This window comes from Heteronotia binoei, chromosome 10, assembly GCF_032191835.1.
Source record: "Heteronotia binoei isolate CCM8104 ecotype False Entrance Well chromosome 10, APGP_CSIRO_Hbin_v1, whole genome shotgun sequence".
Classification (NCBI taxonomy): domain Eukaryota; kingdom Metazoa; phylum Chordata; class Lepidosauria; order Squamata; family Gekkonidae; genus Heteronotia; species Heteronotia binoei.
The window spans coordinates 88,872,121-88,881,338 of NC_083232.1; the positions used below are offsets into that span (position 1 = coordinate 88,872,121).

At 45.5% G+C, this 9,218-nt stretch overlaps 1 protein-coding gene across 1 annotated transcript in view; it reads left to right on the forward strand.

Moving 5' to 3' along the window:
- CNTNAP2 (contactin associated protein 2) overlaps nucleotides 1-8,782 on the forward strand; it is a 1,690,081-nt gene extending 1,681,299 nt beyond the window's left edge. Inside the window, exons 23-24 of the mRNA XM_060247763.1 lie at nucleotides 5,451-5,519; nucleotides 8,542-8,782. Coding sequence (XP_060103746.1) covers nucleotides 5,451-5,519; nucleotides 8,542-8,741 — 269 coding nt within the window. The 3' untranslated portion in view covers nucleotides 8,742-8,782. The remainder of the gene's footprint in view (nucleotides 1-5,450; nucleotides 5,520-8,541) is intronic.
- Nucleotides 8,783-9,218: the final 436 nt, after the last annotated feature.

Sequence of the window (9,218 nt, forward strand, 5' to 3'; positions counted from 1 at the left end):
GATCTGGTTCTCTTCCGCACCGAACTGATCAGTTCAAAATTAATAACTTACAAAATTATAACACAGTGGTACCTTACACCTAAAAGACTATCCTTAATATCATCTAACCACTCTCCATTATGCTGGAAAAACTGTGGTGAAGTTGGTGATTTTGCCCACTGCTGGTGGAAGTGTCCTCGTATTACTTCATTCTGGCATGAGATTTTACAACAAATCAAAATTATAATGGAATATGAAATTCTATTATTTCCTCAACTGATCAGGAAGATCTGGCAAGATCCAACAGTACCTCAATTTAGGCGAGCACTGATAACTAACATGCTAATAGTAGCAAAAACCCTAATTGCTTCAAAATGGAAATCACCTCAAGTTCCATCAATCTCCAGCTGGTTATCCAAGATTTGGGACATTCTCATACTAAAAAAAATTACAGATCATATCCAACATTCAAACTCAAACAGTGATGACTTGAAATTCACAGAGAAATGGTTTCCTTTTATTGAGTTCATTACAGCAAATGATATTCATCCACACAAACCAGAATATCTTGATCTTCTCTTTTTTTTAATATTTTCCTTCAGTTATGTTTTTTTTGTTTCTTTTCTATTTACTCTTTTATTTCTCTCTTTTTCTACCTTCCTTTTCTTTTACTGTGCTAGTCGTGGATCGCACCTAATTATACCAGATAGTAAATTTTGGAATAACCTGTAATAGTTTGCATAGAGAATATTTAGGCAGTTAAGAATTCATAGCAATGCATAATTAATAGTCTAATGATAATATGGGTTTAATTAGATTAACTGTATTTTGATACAGGAATTATTGTCTTAATCTTTTGTTTTCATCTTGACCTCTCTCCTTGGATAGAAAATGGTCTATGTATCTAGATACATCTTTATAACTTAAAATCCTTACTCGATATTTTATTGTATGCATGTAAGTATTTATGCTTGTTTACAACCTGATTCCATAAGTTTAATTAATCGTATATGAATATAAATATTGATATTAACTTTAAAATTCAATAAAAATATTAACTTTAAAATTCAATAAAAATATAAAGAGAAAAAGAGAAGACTAACTTGCAGCGCTTGGGATGAAACAATTTCTGTTGCAAAGATTGTTTTTAGATTGCTCCATGAGGCGGGGGGGGGGGAGAGTTAGAATTTAAGGCAAGTTAGGAGAGGGAGACCTCTGCTGCCACAACATGGATGTTACCAGGATTCAGGACTTTTTTTCTAGCAGGAACTCCTTTGCATATTAGGCCACACATCCCTGATGTCGCCAATCCTCCACGACCTTACAGGGCTCTTCGTACAGGGCCTACTGTAAGCTCCAGGAGGATTGATGACATCAGGTGGTGTGGCCTAATATGCAAAGGAGTTCCTGCTACAGAAAAAGCCGTGCCAGGATTAAGAGACTGCTTCTGTGTGGTGCCTGTGGTTTTAATGGGACCTGCTGATAACTTTCCTAATGACTACCGGGGGTGGAATTCTAGCAGAAGCTCTTTTGCATATTAGGCCACACCCCCTGATATAGCCAATCCTCCAAGAGCATACAGGGCTCTTTTTTGCAAGCTCTTGGAGGATTGGCTACATCAGGGGTGTGTAGCCTAATATGCAAAGGAGCTCCTGCTAGAATTCCACCCCCAACGACCACAAAGTGTTTTTAGTAAATTGGCAGGACCAGATGGGAGTTTTGCCCACAAGGGCTTCTGATTGGAGTTCCGGTTGGCTGTGCAGCTTTTCTAAAACGTTGCTTTGGCAGCAGCTTCCACCATAGGAAAAGGTTCTTCAGTGTGTTGTTAGCAGTCAGACCCCTCCTCTTGCTGAGGGGCAATTGATAGCTAGGAAAATCATATACGTATGGACTGGTAATTTCCAGTTCATTGTATCTGAGGAAGTGTGCGTGCACGCGAAAGCTTGGATAAAACTTTGTTGGGCTTAAAGGTGACCCTGGACTCAAACGTTGTTATCTGCGTTGTTTTCTATATCACGGGTAATGTTTTCTTTCCAAGCTTGGCAGTCGTAGCCCTATTGCATTGCTTTTTACATTGATCGCACATCCTGTTGATCGCACAGATTCACAGTGCGCCATCCGCCTGGAGTGCTAGTGAGAAATGTGGACTGTAAATAAAGTACATAAGTATATGCACTCAACCAGGGCCAGTTCCAGGTTTTTGAGGCCCTGGCCTGAGGGTTCTCGGCAGGGGGGCTCCCCTTCTCTGCCCTCCATCAGGCCTTGCTCATCCTGGTGCCTCAGTTGCGAGGGATGATGGCCAAAGGTGGACGTATTGCGGCAAACATCAATGTTAATGCCTGTCGGTACCCTATAGAGTGGGCAGCAACTGCAAGTAAACATTCATGACAAATGTAAGCTAGGGCGGCCACTTCCCAGGTAGGCAAAAATATCAATACTGTGCCCAAGAAATAAATATTTAACAAAAATGTATAGACTCTGTGTCAATTAATAGAACATGCTGAGATACCAAATCGTACAGTGAAAAATTGCTCTCTCTTACGCAGGGTGTGGTTCCGCTGCAGAAAAGAGCAGCCCTTCTGTTCATAAAGTCCACATTCAAAAAAAGTCTTAACACTTATCCAAACGTTCTGTGGGGAATCCAGCGCTCCTCTTGCATGATGAGGCTCCAAAGGAAAGTAGAACTTCTGAAGAAGTATTCCTACGTGCCTGTCGACTTCAGATCACGTTTTGCATTTAAAAGGCCTCTTCGAGAGCCCTACTGTTCTGTAAGTTCTACAGTTTGACGTCAAGCAGGAAAATCTTATTGCATTTACAGTAGGCACAAGCTGTTCTTTGGAGCCTCATCCTTCAAGAGGAGTGTTGGATTCCACACAGAACGTTTGGATAAGTTGTGACGGAACGGCCCTGGTTTGCCTACCAGACCCCGTTCCCCTTTTTGGAGGGAGCTATTTCTCCTTCGGCCACTTGGGCTCGCTGCCACCACCTGCTCAGTCTAGGGGTTTGGATTGAGAGGAACAGGACTCCCAATCCCCCTCTCCAGCTCTGAGGCCAGGCCTCAAGGTCTTCTGCCACCCTGTACTTGGGTATCACAGAGACCACAGCACTTCTTCAGGGAACCCCTGGAGGATTGGCACCTTATCCAACCACAGGCCTTTCCCCTTTCCCCGGGGCCCCCTTCATAAAGCGTGGTCTAAAGCGGTTGGGGATCTATGTGGTACAAAGTTTGACTGCCAGCTTTCAAAACAGTAAAAATATTTAATTAGAAAAGAAAAAGAATGTAAAAGTTTAGCACAGCACCCGAACAGCAACCAGAATGACAAATAAAAGGTGGATTTAAACGCATCCTCCCGTCCCTGGTCAAACGCATCCTCCCGTCCCTGGTCTAAACTTGCCCTGTCTTGTGGATGACTTACTTGGTCTGACTGCCCGGAGTCCTCTCCCTCTGGAGAAGACCTCTCCCACAGTCAGGAGCGCACAGACTGACCACCTCTCTCCTTGAGGGCCAGCCGAGAACTGAACTTTTCCCGCCTCACTCCAATAAAACAAAAGAATTTCCTTCCCCTCTAGGAAGCTTTCCCCCTAGAGTTGATGGTTTAACTCCGGAAGGGAGGGGTGGAGTGAAGGGAAGGCTAGGCCTCAAAGCCTGCCTAGCAGTTTCATGTTCCCTCCCAACCAAGCAACACCATTAACTAAGATGGCATTTCTCCACATAAGTGTTAAGACTTTTTTTTTAATGTGGGCTTTATGAACAGAAGGGCTGCTCTTTTCTGTAGTGGAACCACACCCTGTGTAACAACGAGATTTTTTACTGTACAATTTGGTATCTCAGAATGTTCTATTAATTGACACAGAGTCTATAAATTTTTGTTATATATTTATTTCTTGTGCACAGTACTGATATTTTTTTCTGTTCTTCACTGTGTAGCCACTTGCTTTTCTTAAATTCTCAGGTGGGGGCAGGGGATCCCCTGGTTTGGAGGCTCTCCCTCCACTTCAGGGTCATTAGAAAGTGCGGGGATGGGGGAGGAAATACCTACTGGCCAGTCCATTATTCCCTATGGAGACCAATTCCCATAGAGCATAATGGAAAATTGATCCATGGGTATCTGGGGGTTGGGGAGGCAGATAGAAGCACCATATTTTTGAGATAGAGGCATCAAATTTTCAGCATAGCATCTGGTGACTCTCCTCAAAATACCCCCCAAGTTTCAAAAAGATTGGACCAGGGGGTCCAATTCTATGAGCCCCAAAAGAAGGTGCCTTTATCCTTTGTTATTCCAAACGGAGGGAAGGTATTTAAAAGGAGTGCAGTCCTTTTAAATGTGAGGGCCAGAACTCCCTTTGGAGTTCAGTTGTGCTTGCCACACCCTTGCTCCTGGCTCCACCCCCAAAGTCTCCTGGCCCCACCCCCCCAAACCCCCAGATATTTCTTGAGTTGGACTTGGCAGCCCTAATGTAAGCAGTTTTATGGAGTGATACTATAAAGCTGGTGCTAGAGATTTTGCACTTTAAAGGAAAGAAAGGTGGTGATGGTTTTTTTCAGGAAAAGAGATATCTTGAAAGAGGAACCAGCTGGAATGCTTCCTTCCCCAGGGGACTGGGGGACGAACCTCGGCCAGTAGAAGGAAGAGAGGCTTGGCTCAGTAGCTCTGCTGTGCAATTGAGAGAGCTTGGGAAAGCAAGCTGTTCTTCCCTCCTTCCTCCCCAAGGGAGGAGCCTCAGGCAATGGAGAAAATAGAGGCTTTGCTCTGTATCTCCTGTGCAATTGCGCGAGCCTTGCAAAGCAAACTGTTATGCAGAAGGAAGCAAGAGATAGGGAGAATGAAGCAGATGACAGGCAGTTGCTCGGGGGCCTGATAGGAGCCCTCTGGGGGCCTGATTCAGCCCCCAAACTGCATGTTCGACACCCCTGAGCAAAAATTCTTGACGGAGAAGCGTTGGGGTGAGGCTGAAGATAATGAGCTTACTGCCAAATGGATAATATTCTCAGTGCTAGCTCCTTATATCGCACTGCCGATTTTGTAACCACACTGTAACAGGAAATGAGGAGCAGATAAAAACTTCATCATATTCAAGCTTTTCTTTCTCATATAACTTGTTGAATAGAGAAATCTCATTTATGATGTTTGTGGGTTTTCCTACATCAGAATTGAAATAGGAGGTAAAAGTGATTTCCATGCTGATGGGTTATTTTTTATTTTTATTTATTTAGAATTTATATCCCGCCCTTCCCACGAATGGCTCAGGGCGGCTTCCAACAATAGATCCCACATAACAATAAGCACTATTTAAACATGTGAGGGAATAGACAATTAAAACAGATAAAACTCTAAAAATTAATAAATATTCAAGTATATATAAATCTATATTGGCTTAATAATACTGACACTTGAAGCGCTGGGGGGAAAGTGGGAGTGAATATTTGAGGGCTGTTCTATAAATCGATCTCTTCTTGCTTTGCTCCGCAGGTGCCAATCCCACACATGATGGTAGAATGCTGGGAAGCAACGTGAATAGAAATTCAGCAATTATTGGAGGTAAGAAAAGTGCGTGCACCTTGGAGGTGAAGATGAAGAATAATGCAGATTTATACCCCGCCCTTCTCTCTGAATCAGAGACTCGGAGCGGCTTACAATCTCCTATATCTTCTCCCCCCCACAACAGACACCCTGTGAGGTGGGTGGGGCTGAGAGAGCTCTCACAGCAGCTACCCTTTCAAGGACAACTCCTGCGAGAGCTATGACTGACCCAAGGCCATTCCAGCAGGTGCAAGCGGAGGAGTGGGGAATCAAACCTGGTTCTCCCAGATAACAGTCCGCACCCTTAACCACTGCACCAAACCACTACACCGTAGCTGCCATGAATTGAATGTACACCTTGGTGAGATTTGAATTTAAAAAATATTCTGATGTTCAAAGACTAAGCCAGCTGAAAGGCTCTTTGTTTTTCCGGTAATATTTGGGTTTTGCATCAAGTCAAGTTTGGATCCAAGATCAGAATTCGGAATCAAAGTCATCAGCAAACATTTACATTGGTTCCCTACCAGTGCGAGTGCTAGGGTGTCCCACTGTGTCTGCTGCCTCAGGCAAGGCACCCCCTGCGCCCCACGGGGAAAGCATGCCCCCCCCACTCCTGGTCTTCCCATACACACACACACAGGCACCCTCACCACAGCCACCTTACTAGCCGGAATGCAACATGGCCTGGCTGCAGGCGCTGTGATCCGGATGCACGCCCCTGCCTAAGCCTCCGCTGCCTTCTCCCTCCCTTGCAATTTAAAATGTGCGGGAGGCAGGGGTGGAATTCTAGCAGAAGCTCCTTTGCATATTAGGCCACACACCCCTGATGTAGCCAATCCTCCAAGAGCTTGGAATTCTAGCAGGGGCTCCTTTGCATATTAGGCCACACACCCCTGATGTAGCCAATCCTCCAAGAGCTTACAAAAAAGAGCTTTATAAGCTCTGGTTGGATTGGCTACATCAGGGGTGTGTGGCCTAATATGCAAAGGAGCTTCTGCTAGAATTCCACCTCTGGAGGGAGGGCACCAGAAGGGCTCGCTGATCAGCTGATTGGTGGAGCTTTTGTTTGCAAGCGGGAAGTGCAGCGGCTCTCCCTTCCTCACTCGCTTGTTCCTCCCGCCCATGTCCAGGAGGGGGGGGTGCCCATTTTGGTGCCCGCCCCGAGGGCTGCACCCATAGGCGACTGCCTATGGGCACCTAATGAACGTGCCGCCCTTGTTCCCCACTGTCCCTCCTCTCCCAAAAACCCACCCTCCCCAAACTCTACCCTCCAAAATCTCCAGGAATTTCCCAACCCAGAGTTGGCAGCCAAGGAACACTTAGGTATAGGTTGCAGAGACAAGAATGTGCTGTAGGTGGGAAGGGTTCCTGAGAACATTGTAGGTATCACTGTCACAGCTTACACCCTACCATTCCCTTGTGGCTCAAGATAGTTAATAGTTCCCAATTTACCCCTCTTCCCCCAGAATGCACCTAGTAGATGCCAATATGGCCACATTAAGTGGGGAAGGGCTGTGGCTTAGTGGAAGAGACTCTGCTTGGCATTCAGAAGGTCCCCGGTTCAATCCCCAGCATCTCTAGTTGAAAGGATCTGGCTGTAGGTGAGGGGAAAGGCCTCTGCCTGAGACCCTGAAGAACCACCGCCAGCCTAAGTAGAAAATACTGACTTTAATGGCTCAAGAGTTTTACCGATTTCGCACACAGCTTACCCTGCGGTCACATTCTTCTTCTCTGCACAGCGTCCGTCGGATTTCCCACTATCTGCGCCGGAGTTACAGGAAGTGACATGGCTTTCATGTAGCAAACGTAAACCGCTAAAACCCAGTTTACATTTGCTATGCAAAAGCTATGCAAAAGTTACTTCCTGTAACTCCGGCGCAGATATTGGAAAATCCTACGGACGCTGCGCAGAGAAGAGGAATCTGACTGCGGGGTAAGCTGAGTGCGAAATCGGTATTTGATTCAGTATAAGGTCGCTTCATGTGTCCATTGATGTGTTCATTGGGACAACTAGAAGTTGGCTAACTTGAAGGCCACAGTTGGTGCACAAGTACATATGGGGGGAATGGCCCTTCTGAAGATGGTTTTAACCAACGCTCCCTCTAAGCTGCAGAGTCTTGTGAGCAAAAATTTCATTTTGTGAGCTACTGGCATGAAAGTTGTGAGCGACTGCATAAATTATTGTGCTCTGGAGTCAGTTTTCCTGAGCTAAGACAAAAAGGTGTGAGCTGGAGGCTAAACATCTGTGAGCTAGCTCACGCTCACTCAAACTTAGAGGGAACACAGGTTTTAACCACTCAGAAAATGTATCCATGAATTCATGTACATTTCCAATTATACCCTGTACTTCCGAAGTGATGTGATACCAATGTGATCGGCAGGCCTCTATAGAGCCATCAAGACAAGATCAAGAGAACTACTTGCCCATTACGTTGACATACATTAAGATTTGAATAGTGGCACGATCCTATAGAGAAAGTGTCTTTGTTACAATAAAAAGAACTTTAGAGACACAACTGGATCATCAAATGGTGTAGCCACAGGGCCAACCCTAGACTGTCTGGCACCCTCGGCGAGGCTAACTTCTGGCACACACACACACACACCCCGCACTGATAACACCACTGTATCACATGGGGGCATCCAATTTGGCACCCCCAGAAGGCTGGCACCCTAGGCAATCACCTAGTCTGCCCAGTGGTAGGGCTGGCCCTGTGTAGCCATGACAAATCCGATCATAAGATTTGAAAATATTAATCCCTCAGTGCTTAGTGAATGTCAAGACTCAGCTGTAGAACCCTTGATTGTTTGCAGGACTTTTTTTTGTAGAAGGAATGCCTTTGCATATTAGGCCACACACCCCTGATGTAGCCAATCTTCCTGGAGCTTACAGTAGGCCCTGTACTAAGAGCCCTGTAAGCTCTTGGAGGATTGGCTACATCAGGGGGTGTGGCCTAATATGCAAAGGAGTTCCTGCTACCAAAAAAAACACCCTGATTGTTTGTCTCTGTAATCTGTTACAATCTTCCCTCCCTTTTAGGCATCATCGCGGTTGTGATTTTCACCATCCTCTGCACGCTGGTGTTTCTCATCCGGTACATGTTCCGCCACAAGGGAACTTACCACACCAACGAGGCCAAAGGAGCGGAATCGGCCGAAAGTGCTGACGCGGCCATCATGAACAATGACCCCAATTTTACGGAAACCATAGACGAGAGCAAAAAAGAGTGGCTTATCTAAGATTGGGGGGGTGGGGAGCGGAAGGCGTGGGGGGGCGGGATCAGGGAGGGAACCGGGGGAAGACTTTTTCTGCAAGGAGAAGAGAGCTCTCTTACGGACTCTTGAGCACATCTAGTTTTAACAAAAGAGAGATCAGCACAACTCGGAGGAAGAAGCGACAGACAGACATTTGAGACTGGAAAACCCTGACAGCATTTCTGAAAAGTACTTTTTAGCCTTGATTTACAGTGAATCGCCCCCCCCCCCCCTTCTTGTATGCATCTACTTAAACCGAGAGCGTCAAATCCAGCATCGGTTCGCCCTTTGTCCGTAATATATCTGTCTTCTTTGTGTGTGACTAGAGGTGTTCAAAAATCCCTGTAAGTAACAGGGCCCACTTTTCTATATTTTTTTAAAAGCCCTTTAAAATGTAAATATTTCTCTCCGAAGAACGGCAAAATCAGACTCCGCAATCCGGGACTGTTCTTCTCTAGTGTT